The sequence below is a fragment of the Moschus berezovskii genome, chromosome 6 (genome assembly GCF_049115385.1).
Source record: "Moschus berezovskii isolate FMDL1 chromosome 6, NW_MosBer_1.0, whole genome shotgun sequence".
NCBI lineage: Eukaryota > Metazoa > Chordata > Mammalia > Artiodactyla > Moschidae > Moschus > Moschus berezovskii.
The window spans coordinates 75588458-75606702 of NC_142465.1; the positions used below are offsets into that span (position 1 = coordinate 75588458).

Sequence of the window (18245 nt, forward strand, 5' to 3'; positions counted from 1 at the left end):
CTGTGAAGCCCCCTGACTACTACCCCCTGCCCCAGCAGAGAGCCTCATCCCCTGAACCTTGGGTCACTTGTCCCACCGGATCATGGTCATCTGCTATCATTTACCAAGGGCACTTTTAAGAGTGGTAAATCTCTGAATTAGAGTCAGAAACTTCAGAGGCATCAGATGAAGGGTGGGCCCAGCATTCGTTGCAATGGCTACTTGACTTGACCTCTGACCAAACGTCTGGGCAGGTGAGCAAACAGGAGGAAGCAAGGATGACTCAGGGCGTCCCTGCCTGGGCTGATCGGGCGATGACTCAGGTGTTAAGGGAAAAGGACAGGCAGGAGGCTGGCCTTACATGATGGGCATTTCTGTGAAGATTTTGCCTTTCCTGAAAAGCTGAGGGTCCCTGAAGTGCGGGGATCACCTCTCAACCTTCTCTACAGCCGATGTGGAGCCCAGCCCAGTGCTAAGTAGTATCCAGTAAATCGTCAATCTGTATTGTCCAGTTAATGCCACGGTGTGAACCAGCCTGGCTCATAGAGTTTTTCAAACTGCCAGTCACGACCCATGAAATCACTTTTGGTGCCACACTCAGCATTTTTTATTGGTAAGATAGAAACAAAGTGAAAAGAAAAAAATGGAGCATGCCTCGTACATAGTAAGGATTAATATTATTTTCCGTGATTTTTTTTCATGGAAAACATGAAAAGTGTGTATAGTAGTGGTGGTGGTGGTGGTGTGTGTATGTTTGTGTGTGTGTACTGGTGGTGGTGGTGTAGTTGCTGAGTTGTATCTGACCCTTTTGTGACCTCATGGACTGTAACCCACCAAGCTCCTCTGTTCATGGGATTTTCAAGCAAGAATACTGGAATGGGTTGCCATTTCCTTCTCCAGGGGAGCTTCCTGACCCAGGAGTTGAACCCATGTCTCCTGCTTGGCAGGCAGATTCTTTACCACAGAGCCACCTGGGAAGGCTGTGTGTACTGGGTTGTGATGTAAAATATTTTTATTGAGTCCAAGATTTTTGAAAAACAATAGTTAGAAAACAATCTCAGAAACTCATGTGACCAGTTTCCTGATTATAAGCCATTAAACTCTAATGATCATTTGCACTGTTTATCCATTTATTTGTTACTCAAAAAAATCTGTTATGGTTGCCTTTTCCACTGTGTCAGCCTGTTAGGTATGAAAGTAAAATATTCAAGACAAGTGACTAGGCCAGTGTGGCTGGAGCCACTAATTATGCAGCAGGGGGCAGAAGAGGTGTGTCCTCTCCCTGCTCGTGTTCAAAGGAGCCTTTGTTTGCTGGGCTTTTGTGGTTCAAACAGGGTGAGGAGTGGACTTGAATTTTGACCTTTGCCTTCTGTCTGTGCCCTTGCCCTGACAGTTGACTTAAATAATTCAGCACCTGTGTGTTGATACTGCTTCACTGTACTCCAGTTGTTTTGTCATTGGCAGTCTTGTTTCTCCAGTGAGTTTATTCTTGAATACATCTTCTGCTTCTTTTGCATCTCCAAAATGCCTAGCAGAATTGGGACTACTGTAGGCACTCAATAAATGCTTCCTACTTATTGACTACTTTTGTTCAGGTCCCTGCTCATCTTCTCATCTTTTCCTACCATAGAGCATGTATGGTACGGCTTTGTGGTTTTGTGTATAATAGCCTATCTCCTTCACTTAGACTGTGAGCCCATTGAGAATGGGAGTAGGTGTATCCCGTCCATCACCATATCCTCAGTTCCTAATGCAGCACACCACCTGCCTGCCTCATTCGTCGTCTCCTCCGTGATTGACATACAGTAGGTATATCTGTTAGTCATCACCATAATAATACTGAGTAATGAACAACCCTGGGTATCTCAATGGCAAATTAAATTCACACTTGCTTTTGTGGGGCAGCTCCAAGCTACAGATTGTACTGGATCGACTCTGTGGGTCTCTCACCTTCCTTACACCAGCAGGCTAAGCAGGGTGTGTTTTTCTCATGACAATGCAAAAACGCAAAAAGAGCAAGTTCAACTGCACAGGTGCTTTCCGGATGTTTGGTTCCATCATATCTCTTAACATACCTTCGGCCAAAGTTCGTGAAACGAAAGGCCAAGGAGCAAGAAAGCACACTCTGCCTATAGAGGTTGTGGTGATGACAGGAACGGTGAATATTTCTGAATAGTCAATCGAAGTAAGTTCATGGAATGGAAAGGATGGGATGAAAATAATTGGATTCCAGGGATCTCCCATGAGTATTCACCATACAAGTTACAAAAGCCCGTGGGGACTTTTTAGCTCCTGAAATGCAGCTCTATGGAGAAAGTCAGAGCTTTGTCTGACAGGTAACAGCACAACCACCCGGAGTGGAATTTGCTGGGGAAGTAAAGCGAGCCCTCAGGGGACTGCCAGGAGAGAAGTCCTCCAGGGCACTTGGGGTGGCAGCTGCCTCGGGAAGGCTGGTGGGACCATGAGTCCTCAAGAGGTGTCTCTGCGCAGGTGGGGTCCCTGCCAGTTCTGAAGAAATGATTTTCTTCTCTGTCCTTTGGCCATATGTGCATACAGACGAATGTTTGTTAAATCAGCAGGAGACCTTTGAAAAGACCTAGACTTCATTTCCAAGAGGATGCAGAGCCCTGGTTTCCATGTTTCCTTTGCCGTACCAACTCTGGTGTGGTTTGAGGCTGTGTGTGGGGGTTGAGGGGTTTTGCACCCCTCCTTTGGGTAGCAGAAAAATAACAATCTGTTTGCCCTTCACCCTCTGTTCCCACCACCTGCAGGAGTGCTCTGCCTGCCAGACAGCCTGAACCTTCACCGGGACCCGCAGCGGACCAGCAAGCCAGGAGAGCTGCCCATGTTTAGCCAGTCCGAGCTGAGGACCATCGAGCAATCCTTGCTGGCCACCCGCGTTGGCAGCATCGCAGAACTGAGTAAGTGGATGCTGGTTCTCTCCCTACTTTGTGCCCAAGGGGCTGACTGTGCTCACGGCAGTGTTCTGTAACCAATCCAGTGACTCCTTTTATTAAGCACCTGCTATGTACACAGATCAGTGTTGATGGCTGTGGTGAAGGTGAGGGCTCTGGAGTCAGGTAGACTGGTAAAGACTGCCTCTGATGGAGGTCAGCCTCCTACCCTTTCTAAGCCTCCATTTCCTTTTTTATAAAACAGAGAATATGGTAACACTTCACTTGGAATGTAGTTGGGGTGACTCAGCAAGCTGACACCCACCAGGCAGGTCTCTGCAGTCCCTGCTGCTGCTGCTGCTGCTAAGTCACTTCAGTCGTGTCCGACTCTGTGTGACCCCATAGACGGAAGCCCACCAAGCTCCCCCATCCCTGGGATTCTCCAGGCAAGAACACTGGAGTGGGTTGCCATTTCCTTCTCCAATGTGTGAAAGTGAAGTCGCTCAGTCGTGTCTGACCCTTAGCGACCCCACGGACTGCAGCCTACCAGGCTCCTCCATCCATGGGATTTTCTAGGCAATAGTACTGGAGTGGCTTGCCATTGCTGCAGTCCCTAGCATACGGTAAATGCTGTAAAGACTGTTGACTTCCACAACAGGACCACGTCTGTTCAGAATCCTCCACTGGCTACCCATCTGATCCACAGGAAAAGCCAAAATCCTCAAAATTCCATCCAGGCTCCCCACCTGTGTCCCTCAGACATCTTCCTCCACTTCCTCCCCAGGCCTGCTAAACTCAATCACACTGGCACCTGTTGTCCTTGAACATAGCAAACATACCTCAGGGCCTTTGCACATACTGTTCCCTCTGTCTAAACCACTCTCATCCTCCAGATATCCACAGAGATTATGTCCTCATTACCTTCAAGTCTCACCCCAATGTTACCCCTTAATGAAGTTTTCCCTGACCACCCTATTTAAAATTATAACACCCTAAGAACCCTGATCCCTCTTCACTGCTTTACCTTTCTTCCCAGCTATTACCCTATAACATGCTCAATATTTCTTTTTGCTTTTTAGTAACAAGTCCACTGAGATATAATTCATATCCTGTTCACCTGCTTAAAGTATATCATCATTCAGTGGCTTTTAGTGTATTTCCAAGTTACACAATCATAACCACGATCAATTTTAGGACATTTTCATCACCCCAACAAGAAACCTGATAGCCACTCACAATCATTCCCCTCCCTCCTTCCCCCAGACACCCTCAGTAGTTGACTCATTAATTTTTTAAATTATCTGTTTCCTGCTATTAGAATATACTCTCACAGAGAGAAGAGATATTTGTTTTGTTCACTGATGTAACCTCAGCACCACGCACACTGCTTGGCGCATAGTCAGTCCTTGGGAAATATGACAAAAGGGAGACACAGAGACAAAGAGAGAGGTGATGGGAAGAGAGGGCGGGAAGGGGCAGGGAGGTGGGGAGAAGGAGGCCGGGGTGCCCCAAGTTTGAGTAACGATTGCTGCGCTTCTCCGCCTCCTGATTCAGGTCTGGGCTGAGTCTGGCCAACCAGAGGAACATAAAACTGTATCTACTTATGATCCAGTTAATTGTCAAATGACACAGCCGTGTGTTTGCTCCAGATGGAACTCAAGTAATGATCACAGAAATGCTAGAGTATGTTAAAGTATGAGGTAGTGTGAAATTCTAGAAAATTCTGAACTATAAAAGACTTCAGGACTCATAAAGCAACTTGTACCTCTTCCCTAGAATTCCCTGTATACCCAGGACAGTCATCCTACCTTGAGTACATGGCTTGCACCTCTGCAAAGGGAAGCAGTCGCTGATTCGAGCTGAAGGGGCTCCTTATGTTCACTAGAGCTACTTCCTTGGCACCTGAATTTGGAAATTGTGCTTCCATTCCCATCAAATTCCCAAAGTCATGAGATGCCTCTGATTACAGGGTCTTCCAGCCACTGGTCAGTTGTATGATTGTTCTTAAACTTAAGGATTCTGTGGACTCCTTTGGCAGCCTGATGAAACCTGTGGACCCTGCCTTAGAACAGTACTTTTAAATGCATGAAATAGAAAGGAAGCTAATTATATTAAAAGACAGTTATCAATATATATTAGCTAAACTGTGATATAGTCATTATATGTTTTTATTAGAACATTATAAAACAAGATCTAGCAGCAACTCTGATGACATATTATTTTGAGGTGGTGATGTGTGTGAATGATATTTTGAGATATCTGCAACAGTTGGAATGGGATAAGGAAAGGTCTACATTTTAACAGCCCCCCAGAGATTCAGATGTAGCTGGTCCAAGCAGATCCCTTGGGGAAACATCTCAAAGAAGAAATGCCGTGTTGTTTGGGACTCCACCAATTTCTAAGACATGCCCATGACCTTGGAAAGGCCAATTCTGGCTACAGGGTTGGATCGTGTCTACATGGGTGCCACCTTAGAAGAGGCCCCTACACGTTCTCCTCTGGGGTCTCAAAGGTTTGTCCTGAAGTATTTTAAGGGCCCCTCCTAGCACCTGGGCTGGAGCTCCACTCAATTCCAGTGCTTCTCTTGAAGGAAAGGATTTGCTAAACAAATCTGCACTTCACTTAAGCAGGCAGTCCGCAGGAGCAGCTTGTCACGTAAACTGTTTTTAAGGACAATTTGCTCTGTAAATTAAATGCTGTCGTTGCTGTTGAATATTGACTTTCGCATATGAATTGTTGGCACACAAATAGGTGCTGCTAATTATGAATAGGTTCCCTCTGTTCATTAAGTCAGCCCCGTAGAACGTGTGTGCTGAAGCATGTTGATAAGCCACGTCGGCGACGGAAAGTAATAAAATTGCCTTCTTTTCTGATCTGACTGTAATTTAGACTGACTCGCTTTATGGTCTGAATCAATACAGCCTTACCCTGTCTGTGTACATAGAGAGCTGTTCTTCATATTCAAAGGTTACTCTGCCCGTGCTCATTCCAGAAACCACTGTTGTTCCAGCAATGGCGGGATGGAGAGAGTTTGTTCCCAGCTGTCCCTGCTCTTCTTGAATCAGGCTGTTCGGGGTTGAGGGCAGAGCCCCTGACTATAGCCTTCTTAACAGCCAACAATAATAGATGTTGACCTAGGGAACTATGAAAAATCTACATGAACTACTTCCAATGTAACCATTACTATCCACATAGATGTGGGAGTGAAGGTAAGAAAGGGATAAATAACTTGTCTAAGATCAACCACACCTGTGAGTTGATGACTTGAAATTGAATCCAGTTCCCCAGGCAGAGCTTTCATCCCTAGACATGACTCCCTGTCTCTGAGGGAAGCCTGGGTATTTCTAGATGATATGGGTGGACTGTATCTGCCTCTATAATATCAGAACGTTAGTCAGACCTTTGTTCCTTCCAGGTCTGAGGATCACAGTTTGCTCTGTGCCAGGTATTGTGAATGCTGTCCTCAAAACTAAATTGGAGATGTGAAAATTCACAAAGGTTACCAAGCATTTCACCAGCAGGTAGATGACAGACCCACCCCAACTCCCCCACCCCCTCACCCTGCCCTTGCCCACTGAAACTTCTCCCTGTATACACCCTGCTTCTATCCTCAGAGCATCATATTAAAACCCCAAACTGCCTTTGTCAGTGGTGATGTTATGGCTTGGGGCAAAAATACATCCACTATTTCCAGACCACCTACTGCGTGCCAAATGCTTTAAGCACATGAAAGGTATTATTATTCTCATTTTATAGATAAGAAAACTAAGACTTGGAAGGATAAACGTTTTGCCGAAAGCCACACAACTCGTTAAGTGGCAGAGTCCCATTTCAAGTCATCTTTTCTTTTTCTGCTTAACTGTGCTGTGTCCAGTTGAGTTCTGCATTCTAAGCACCTAACACATTGCCCTTAGCTTGGGAAATATCTGTTGACTGTCCAATGAATACACGAATGACCCACAGTGAACTAGTCTGTGAAACAAAAGCTAAAGAAAATGCTACAGGGGAGGGGAACGCAATGAAATTCTTGTCAAATATTTTGTGTTCTATTGAACTGAATTTTGAACTCAGAGAGCTAGAACTGAAATCTCTGTATGTCAAGTTATTTGAAAGTGAAAGTCGCTCAGTCTTTGTGACCCCGTGGGCTGTAGTCCTTGGAATCCTCCAGGCCAGAATACTGGAGTGGGTAGCCTTTCCCTTCTCCAGGGGATCTTCCCAACCCAGGGATCGAACCCAGGTCTCCCACATTGCAGGCAGATTCTTTACCAGCTGAACTGAGCCACTCACGTTATTTGAGGGAGAAGCTAAATCAGGAGATCACAAAGGTCCCCAAACTGACACACCTGGTAATTCTTAACCACGAGCCCTAGGAAATTAGCAAGACAGTACTTAGAGTCCAGTGAGCAGACCAGGCCTCTTCACCTGAACTGGCTCAGGAGTAGGTCTGCGGGAAGCCAGTCCACCCCATCTCCAGGGAAAGCAGAGACCCTGGCTGTGCTCATTTTTTAATCAACATAACTCTGCGTTTGTTCCCACCCATCCCATATTTGTGTCCTCTGAGACCTTGTTGCAGCTCTTCTGCCCAATGTTCCTTGCCTTGCCCCCAAGCTCCCAATTAACCTGCACTGGACAGCCATTAAGTAGAGTAATTGCTTTCTGTTGTTTAAAGGGAAAAAAAATGAGGGCTTCACTGAAAAATGCCTCTTTCTGTTTTCTTTTACACTAAACTGTGAACTTGCTGTTCCCACTCAATGTGTTCCTCGAAACAGGACCATTAATTTACAACTGTGCATAAAAAGGGTTTCTGGGTTGTCTCTTCTCAGTGTCACCAGGAAAAACAGCCCTCATTGCTTGGACAAGGGAGCTCTCAAATGTAAATGGGGAAATGGGGTCTTTTCATAAGGTCCTGCTGCCTCTAGCCACTGGAATGCACCTGTGACCCTTTTCAATGGTTAGGTGTCACTGGCCTTAACCCTTCTGTGCCTCAATTTTCTCATCTATTAAATAGGGAATGAGTTGCCTTTGTTCAGTTGCTCAGTCACGTCCAACTCTTTGCAACCCCACAGACTGCAGCATGCCAGGCTTCCCTGTCCATCACCAACTCCCAGAACTTGCTCAGACTCATGTCCATTGAGTTGGTGATGCCCATTCAATCATCTCACCCTCTGTTGTCCCTTTCTCCTCCTGCCTTCAATCCTTCCAGCATCAGGGTCTTTTCCAATGAGTCAGTTCTTCGCATGAGGTGGCCAAAGTTTTGGAGTTTTGGCTTCAGCGTCAGTCCTTCCAATGAATATTCAGGACTGATTTCCTTTAGGATTGACTAGTTTGATCTCCTTGCAGTCCAAGGGACTCTCAAGAGTCTTCTCCAACACCACAGTTCAAAAGCATCAATTCTTCAGAAGCAAGGAGCAAGTATCTTTTAATTTCATGACTGCAGTCACCATTTGCAGTGATTTTGGAGGCAAGTTAAACCATTGTTTATGGTGCTGGAGAGTGCCTTGATTTCCTCATCTGTGCTGTGTGACCTAGGTCAAGTAACTTGATCACTCTGATCCCCAGTTTTACCATCTCTGAAAAGACAGTGATGATACCTTCTACCCCAGGATTGTGGGCATTTTGAAAATGTACCATAGAAAGTGGTAGCTGACTGTGAATGAACAGCAGGAAAGGAGTTGAAGGTGCTGTCATAGTGAAGGTTTCAGGGAAAGGAATCCGTGTTGGAATATGCAGTCCTTTGTCTCAGGGTGATCACAGTGGCATGCAGGAAGACAGCTTAGAGAGAACTGCACTGATAACCTGAGTCTGGAAGGCAGAGCTCCATTTCCCAAAGGATAGCAAGGGAGATTGCAGGTAATACACAAAACACTTTCTATTTTTAATTGCCATGAATTTTTTTATGGGTACTGGAAAAATATTGGTTTTCCTTTTATGGCACTGATATAAAGTTTCCTTTTTCAATGAATGTATTGTGTGAAAGAAGGAGCCAATTTAAAGAAAAATGTTAAGTAAATAACTTGGGCCTGTGGCACACAGATATGTGAGAATTCATGATGCTGATTCTCAAATGACTGACATTTGGGAAACCTGATTATGAGCAGATTCTCAAGTAGGTTCCTAGAACCAAACTCTAGCCACCCAAACTCAGTGTAGCTAGTGACAGTGGGTTTGTTGCTTTGGGTTCATGAATGAAGCTGATGGGGAAGCAGCAGATAGCACATACATAGAGTGGGATTTGAAGTAGAGCTAGTGATTGTAGAATCCCCGTGCCAGTTTCATCTCCCATGGCCAGCCCTTATCAGAGACATCCTTTAGGCCTGTGATCCAGAGACTGGGCTGATGACGGTGATGATACTGATGGTGATGGTGATAGTTATGATGATAAAGATGATAATGGTGGTCAAGATGATGGAAAAAAATGGTGCTAATGATGAAGATGATGATGGTAGTGACAATATAAAGTAAAAGATATATGCTGAATACTTATTATACATTTAGAATGTGCCCAACCCTATTTCAAGTGCTTTGAGTGATCTATATGACTGCTTCATTAGGTACTATTATTATCTCCATTTTCCAAATGAAGAAACCAATGCTAGGTACTTTCCACATGTTATCAGTTTAATCCACACAACAAGTTCATGAAGGACGTAATTATCCCCAAATACAGAGACGTTAACTCACCCAAGGTCATGCAGCTGGTCAGTGGCAGGTTGGAGACTCAGATTCAGAGTCTGACTCCAGAAAGCTTGTCCCTAACCACCAAACACACTGCTCCCCCAGGAACAGGGCAATGAATGAGTCATGTCTCTGCCCATTGAGCTCAATAGGAGAAGCAGATGTACAGGCATTTAAAGTATGTCCAAATTAAACACATAACATGTTAGACTTTATCATCAGGTGTTGTAGGTACACAGAGTAAAGGGCAATTGATTCTGACTAGGGGCATCCTGGAGGGCTCCCTGGAAGAAGTGGCATTTGACCACAGCCTTGAAAGTCTTCAGTAGTTGAGAAGATGAAGGGGAGGGTCCTGTATGGTGAGAAAACAACAAGAGAAAAAACAGGGAGCCTAGAAGTGCAGGGCAAACTGAATGATGCTCTGAGGACATGGTTAGTCCAACCAAAACCAAAGCCTTCCCAGGGTCTTGGGGACCTGGAGGAGTGATGTGTGGCCCCAAAACATGGATCCTCTTCTCATCTCCACCCGATTTTGATTTTTCTTATTTTGGGCTTTTTTATGAGCACTTTCAAGAAAGACAGAGGGAAAGACGAATGTATCCCAACCTGGCCCTAGATAGGAGGTACTAGAAAGTAAACACCACCTCGCTAAGATTATTATTCTGATAACCGCAAGAAGCACATGCCATAATTCAAAATTCAGAAATAACAGAAAAGTTGGAAGGGAATGTCACCCACAATCCCTCTAGGCAGAGAAATCCTTGGTCAACATTTTGCTTTGTTCCCCCTGTTATTTACTCAGTGCATATTTTTAATAACATAATCCTGATCACTCTGTATGCAATTTTGAATTTCACTTTTTTGCCACTTACCAGTTTAACACAAAGATTTTTTTTTTCACTTATTGCAGCTCTCTGTAAACATTTTTAGTAACTGCATAAGTTTTATCACATACCAGAGTTTATTTAACCATGCTCTGATTTTCAAACATTTGTTTCTTTGTCAAATTTTGGATTCTGTAAATAAGGTTTTGGATAAAAATCCTTGTGCATGAAGATTTTGCTGTATTTTGGATTCCAACCTTGGGACAGAGTCCCAGAAATGGAATTACTGAATCAAAGGAAAGGAGCATTTGTTAACACCTTGGCTACACAATGCCAAATTGCCCCATCATGGACTTGGAGCTGGCCACGGCTGCAGTGTGCTATCTCTGAAAAAAGGACTTAGGTCAGTGTAGGGTGACAAGCACAGACATTAGAGTCAGGCAGACCCAGGTTTAGAATCTTGTCTCTGCCTTGTGACCTTGAGCCTTGGTTTCCTTATCTGTAAAACAGGATTTCTCAACCTGGGCATTATTGACTCTTGGGCAAAACTCTTTCTTATGGGAACTGATTTGTACATTGTAGGATGTTTAGCAACATCTCTAGCCTCTACCCACTAGGGACAGTAACAGTCTCCAGGATGTGACACAAGAAATGTCTCCAGATATTACCAAATGTCCCCTGAGAGGCAAAATTACCTCGCTTGCAGATCACTGCTGTAAAGCTAAAATAATGTAGTTCAGTTCAGTCACTCAGTAATATCCGACTCTTTGTGACCCCATGGACTGCAGCACACCAGGCCTCCCTGTCCATCACCAATTCCCAGAGTTTACTCAAACTCATGTCCACTGGGAGAAGGCAATGGCAACCCATGCCAGTATTCTTGCCTGGAAAATCCCATGGAAAGAGGAGCCTGGTAGACTGCAGTCCATGGGGTAGCGAAGAGTCGGTCAGACACAACTGAAGCAACTTAGCAGCAGCAGCAGCATGTCCATTGGGTCAGTGATGCCATCCAGCCCTCTCATCCTCTGTCGTCCCCTTCTCCTCCTGCCTTCAGTCTTTCCCAACATCAGGGTCTTTTCAAATGAGTCCATTCTTCGCCTCAGGTGGCCAAAGTACTGGAGTTTCAGCTTCAACATCAGTCCTTCCAGTGAATATTCAGGACTGATTTCCTTTAGGATGGACTGGTTGGATCTCCTGTGGTCCAAGGGACTCTCAAGAATCTTCTCCAACATCACAGTTCAAAAACATCAATTCTTCAGCACTCAGCTTTCTTTATAGTCCAACTCTCGCATCCATACATGACTACTGGAAAAACCATAGCTTTGACCAGACGGACCTTTGTTGGCAAAGTAATGCCTCAGCTTTGTAATATGCTGTCTAGGTTGGTCATAGCTTTTCTTCCAAGGAGCAAGCGTCTTTTAATTTCATGCCTGCAGTCACCATCTGCAGTGATTTTGGAGCCCCCAAAAATTAAGTCTGTCAGTGTTTCCACTGTTTCCCCGCCTATTTGCCATGAAGTGATGGGACCAGATGCCATGATCTTAGTTTTCTGAATGTTGAGTTTTAAGCCAACTTTTTCACTCTCCTCTTTCACTTTCATCTAGAAGCTCTTTAGTTCTTCTTCTCTTTCTGCCATACGGGTGGTATCATCTGCATATCTGAGGTTATTGATATTTCTCCCAGCAATCTTGATTCAAGCTTGTGCTTCATCCAGTCCAGCATTTCTCATGATGTACTCTGCATATAAGTTAAATAAGCAGGGTGACAATATACAGCCTTGACATACTACTTTCCTGGTTTGGAACCAATCTGTTGTTCCATGTCCAGTTCTAACTTTTTCTTCTTGTCCTGCATACAGATTTCTCAGGAGGCAGGACAGGTGGTCTGGTATTCCCATCTCTTGAAGAATTTTCTACAGTTTGTTGTGATCCACACAGTCAAAGGCTTTGGAGTAGTCAATAAAGCAAAAGTAGATGTTTTTCTTGAACTCTTGCTTTTTGGATGATCCAACGGATGTTGGCAATTTGATCTCTGGTTCCTCTGCCTTTTCTAAATCCAGCTTGAACATCTGGAAGTTCACGTTTCACATATTGCTGAAGCCTTGCTTGGAGAATTTTGAGCATTACTTTGCTGGCATGTGAGATGAGTGCAATTGTGCAGTAGTTTGAGCATTCTTTGGTATTGCCTTTCTTTGGGATTGGAATGAAAACTGACCTTTTCCAGTCCTGTGGCCACTGCTACATCTTCCAAATTTGCTGGCATATTGAATGCAGCACTTTCACAGCATCATCTTTTAGGATTTGAAATAGCTCAACTGGAATTCCATCACCTCCACTAGCTTTGTTCATAGTGATGTTTCCTAAGGCCCACTTGACTTCACATTCCAGGATGTCTGGCTCTAGGTGAGTGATGATTATTTGGGTCGTGAAGATCTTTTTTGTATAGTTCTTCTGTGTATTCTTGCCACCTCTTCTTAGTATCTTCTGCTTCTGTTAGGTCTATACCATTTCTGTCCTTTGTTGAGCCCATCTTTGCATGAAAATTTCCCTTGGTATCTCTAATTTTCTTGAAGAGATCTCTAGTCTTTCCCATTCTATTGTTTTCCTCTATTTCTTTGCATTGATCCCTGAGGAAGGCTTTCTTATCTCTCCTTGCTTGTCTTTGGAACTCTGCATTCAAATGGGTATATGTTTCCTTTTCTCCTTTGCCTTTCCCGTCTCTTCTTTTCCCAGCTATTTGTAAGGCCTCCTCAGACAACCATTTTGCCTTTTTGCATTTCTTTTTCTTGGGGATGGTCTTGATCACTGTCTTCTGTACAATGTCACCAACCTCTGTCCATAGTTCTTCAGGCACTCTGTCTATCAGATCTATTCCCTTAAATCTATTTGTCACTTCCAGTGTATAATTGTAAAAGATTTGATTTAGCTCATATATGAATGGTCTAGTACCCTATAGAACCTTGTGAGTACTAGAGACAAGGCATGTGAGGTGCTCTTCCACAGTGCCTGGCACAAAGTAGATGCTCAATGAACAACAACTGGACAGTCATGGGACTCCACATTTTCCATCTACAGGTCCCCTTAATATCTTCCCCGCCCACCTACCCCTAAAAGAGAATTTCCTTTTCTGATTCTTTTTTGAGTTTCTTGCATATATTCTCCTGCCTTGGGAAATGGAGAGAAGGAGGGTCAGACTCTAGGTTAAGGCTTAGTAGAAGGCAGAGGGGTGTAGGGAGGTTTAACCCCTGACTACTGTCTGTTTAACCCCCACATCACTGTCCAGATATTAAGCTTAGTGGATTGTACTCTGGTTAGGTCGTCGTGATGACACCTTAGGACTCTGGCAATGTGGAAGTTTTCTTTCCTTTAACAATCAGAGTAAATAGTGACCACTTGGACTTTTGTCTCAAGAAGGACTTTAAGGCTGCATCTCCACTCAGTGGATAAGAGTTCTGTGATTGATTAAGCATGTCTGCCATGGACATGAAGAGAAAGGGGAGTATTTGCCGTTTTCACCCTCAGCTGAGACCTCATCTCCATGGTCCGGCTTCCACAAAGGGTATGAATAGTCCTCTTGTCAGTCTTCTTTTGAGGAAGTAGCCCCTCCCTCAGACATAAAATGGGGACCTAGAAGGCAGGCCTTGGGCCTTTAGAGAAGAAACTCCTGTCTTTCACTAAGCCTCACTTCCCTAAGTTTGGATTTTAGGTACAAGTGTCTTGTGAAAAGGTACAGCTGGATGACAGAGAATTGGTGGGCTCTGCAGGCTTGGTTTCAGCTGGTTAATGAGGGGTTGGGAATGGGGGAGACAGTCCCTGACCCCCACAAGGAGCTAGGTTGGAGAGGGAGGGTTAAATCCTAGAAGGAGTTAATGGTTCAGTCATGAGTCCAAAGACAGAATGCCTTCTTATTCAAGAGCCTCTGTCTTTTCTCCTCTATTTTTACCCTTCACCTGATTGGATGAGGCCCACCGACATTCTGGAGGGTAATCTGTTTTACTCACAATAAATATTAATCACATGTAAAAAATAGCTTTACAAGTAAGTCAGAAAGAGAAAAACAAATATAGTTTATTAATGCATATATATGGAATCTAGGAAAAGGATATAAATGAACCTATTTGCAGGGGAGAAATGGAGATGCAGATGTAGAGAAGGGACTTGTAGGCACAGATTGGGAGGGAGAGAGTGGGATGAATGAAGAAAGTAGCATCAACATACATACACTATCAAGTGTAAGATGAATAGCTGGTGAGAATTTGCTATGTAGCCCGAGAGAGCCCAGTCTGGCTCTCTGTGATGACCTGGAGGGATGGGATCGGGGGAGAGGAGGGAGGGTTGGGAGGGAAGGAATATATGTATAATTACAGCTGATTTGCATTGCTGTATGGTAGAAACCAGCACAGCATCTAAAAATTTTTAAATATATATTTAAATAAATTTTTAAAACTAAAAAAAAAATAGTAGCATCACAGCAACATTTAGACTAGTGTTTGACCAGACAACCGGGCACCATAGCCTAGCCCAGTTGACACACAAAATTCACCATCACAAATATCTTTGAGGAACATCTCCCCAAGTGTGCAACACCTCCCACTGTGCATGAGATGATTTCCAGAGGGACAGGGACAGTGCCTTAGATAACACTGGTCATGGGAGTGACGCTTTTCAATTCTATTTTCATTCTAATTGCTTTCAGAGGAAAGGCTCCACTTGATATGAGCCCCTAACAACTCTTTCACTTGCTCTTTGTAACAAAAGAAAGTAGGACCAGAATTCAGGTATAAATTAATTACACTCTTTTCATTGAATTAACTTTCACAATGACCTTCTGTTTACAGCAAGGGATACTGATTTCCCATTTATGGCAGTGACATAATGTTTCTTTTTTAGATATATGTATTCAAAAAATAAAATGAGTCCATCGAAGATTAAGTAAATAATGATACAGGAGGTACTTGGATACAACTACATTCCTGAAGGTTGCTTACAAGCAACCTATGTTTGAGAAACACAATCTTAGTCAAGGAAAGTCAGAGCTTCAGGCCCAGCCAGTCTCCCATAAGATATTTTCTTCATGGCCAACCTGGGAGGTACAGGTTTGGTTTGACGAAGGAGAAAGCTAGTTTTCTTCTAAGAAAGCATGAGAAAGGCCAGAGTGTTCTCAGAGTTTGCCAGTGCTGAGAAGAGTAAAACATGCCCCTCAAGGAGCATGGTTAAGTGCATAGATTCTGGAGCCAGAGTGCTGGGGTTAAAATCCTCCTTCTGCTGTTCATGGCTCTGCCCTGCTGAGAAGTTATTTTACCTCTTTGGGCCTCTGTGTCCTCATCTGTAAAATGGGTTTATAAAGGTACCTACTTTATAGGGTGTTATGAGAATTCAATGTTAAAGTGCTCTAACTGTGCTGTCACATAATAGGTGTCATTTTGGACTGAGTTGCTATCGTTGGGAATGATGGACAAAAATAATACTGTGTCACGGTGTACTAAGTTCTGTAACAAAGAAAGTACAGTGTGGCATCTGACACAGGGAAGTGGGGGAAATTCCAGAATGGTGTCCTGGAATATAATATATAAGCCGACACCTTGATGATCAGCAGGAGTTAGCCTGGAAAAGAGGAGAGAGAGAATGTTCTAGATAGAGTGAATAACAGTTTAAGCCCAGGCTCAGAGGAAAGAAACAGTATAGTCCATTCCTGTGATTGCAAGGGAGGCATTACTGGTTACAGCAGAGGATGTGACAGAGGGATGTGTCCCAGATGAAGAAGGCTGGAAGTAGACGCATACAAAGGGCTTTATGTGCCTTGTTAGAAATTGTGGGTTCCAAAGGGCAGGACTGGAGTTATCGTAGCAGCCCGCTGAGCTTGAAATAGCACCCCAAACCTGATAAGCCATTGACAGGCGTGTGGTGAATGAACAAACACTTCCCTCTCTGCCTGATGAGACCGTTTCCATTGAATGAGGGAATCTCGAGATGAGAATCTCTACACCTCTGTGAGTCTTGGCTGCCTGAGGATCTGAAATCTTACTTCTGTCCACAGGTGACCTGGTGTCCCGAGCAATGCATCACCTGCAGCCCCTCAATGCCAAGCACCATGGCAACGGCACCCCCCTGCACCACAAGCAGGGGGCGCTCTACTGGGAGCCGGAGGCCCTGTATACCCTTTGCTATTTCATGCACTGCCCACAGATGGAGTGGGAAAATCCCAACGTGGAGCCCTCCAAAGTCAACCTCCAGGTGGAAAGGTAAGACATGTGTTGGCTTTGGATGGCCAGAGAGAGAAGCTCCCTTTGGGCTGACACCACTTTGTGGTGGGTGGGTATTGCCTCTGAGGTGGTGCAAGGGTGGGGCAGGGGAAGGGCCAGAGCTGCCCAGTTTCCAGAAACTCACTGGAGGTTGAATCTTGTGCCCTGAGGAGTATCTGAGACCTAGGTGCGTGCTAAGTCGCTTCAGTTGTATCTAACTCTTTGTGACCCCGTGGACTGTAGCCCACAAGGCTTCGCTGTCCATGGGGATTCTCCAGGCAAAAATACTGGAGTGGATTGCCATGCCCTCCTCCTGGGGATCTTCCTGACCCAGGGATTGAACCAACATCTCTTATGTCCCCTCAATGGTAGGCGGGTTCTTTACCACTAGCGCCACCTGGGAATCCCTGAGACCTGGGTGGGATCTTTGAAATGGGTTTGCATAGGGCTGGTCCAATTTGGGATAAAAGTGGCCTGGGTCAGATGAGTGGGTCTTCAAATTCCGGAGAGATGAGGGTTTCTGCAGTGCCAGGGGGCGTCCTTGTGAAGGCAGCTTTGGGGGATGCCAGCCCTGTGGGTGGGAGATGTCTGTCTTCATTTCATCCTGGCTGTCCTGGGGACTTCAGGGGGAAACTGTAACACCTGCTCAGCCAGAAGTGGGCTTCTCGGGTGCACAGGGGACAGCATAGCAGGTTCCATGAGGCAGAGTCCTCATGGCAGAGAAGGAAGGGAGGGCTTCCTGGAAGAGGAAGCTCCCTCTGACCCAGATTCTGCTGCTCCTCAGCACCGTCCGTCTACTCCCCTGTGCCTCAACCTCCCCGTCCATAAACCAGCAGCAACACTAAGTGGTTTCCAGGTTCCCTTCTGCCTGGAAAACCCCAGGATTTTCTGAAGATGGTTTCACTCTGTCAGAGGCAAGGCATCCAAACTGCCATCAGTCCAGAAGGCTGCCTGGAGGCGTCCCCTCTTCCCATGTGAACAGGTCCACAAAGCTCATCTCCCCTACACGTGGGTGCTCAGTTGCTTCATTCATGTCTGACTCTTGGCGACGCCATGGACTGTGGCCACCAGGCTCCTCTGTCCATGGGATTCTTCAGGCAAGAATACTAAAGAGAGCTGCCATGCCCTCTTCCAAGGGATCTTCCCAACCAGGGGATCAAACTCGGGTCTGTCTGCGTCTCCTGCATTGTAGGTGGATTCCTTACCCACTGAACCAACCAGGAAGCCCTTCATCTCCCCCAGCATCTCACAAATCAGGCCCATCCTCCAATGTACACAGGCTTGTTCACTGTAACTACTACAGTAGTGACCCTGTTTATTGAGTGGTTAAAAGAGCTGGCTTTGTGGTCCAGACTTGTAGGTTCAAATCCAGGCTCTTCCAGTTAAAAGCCAGAGTATCTGAGACAAGTGCCTTTAACCTCCCTTTGCCTCAGTTTCTTCATCTATAAAATAAGAATAAATCCTTCATAGGGCTATTTGAAGACTGAATGCATTGAACAGTGCCCAGCATGTAGTAAATGCTTAATAGACATTCCCTTTTATAAATGTTGTTGGAGATCTCACCACACATAGCTGAACAGCTCCCAGTTTGGGCTCAGTGCACTTTTTCTCTATTAAATGATTCCAAGTGGT

At 44.9% G+C, this 18245-nt stretch overlaps 1 protein-coding gene across 2 annotated transcripts in view; it reads left to right on the forward strand.

The window, feature by feature from the left end:
• ABTB3 (ankyrin repeat and BTB domain containing 3) overlaps nt 1-18245 on the forward strand; it is a 339420-nt gene that overhangs the window by 197074 nt on the left and 124101 nt on the right. For both annotated transcript variants that reach the window (XM_055394094.2, XM_055394096.2), the window contains exons 2-3: nt 2751-2900; nt 16409-16613. In XM_055394094.2, coding sequence (XP_055250069.1) covers nt 2751-2900; nt 16409-16613 — 355 coding nt within the window. The remainder of the gene's footprint in view (nt 1-2750; nt 2901-16408; nt 16614-18245) is intronic.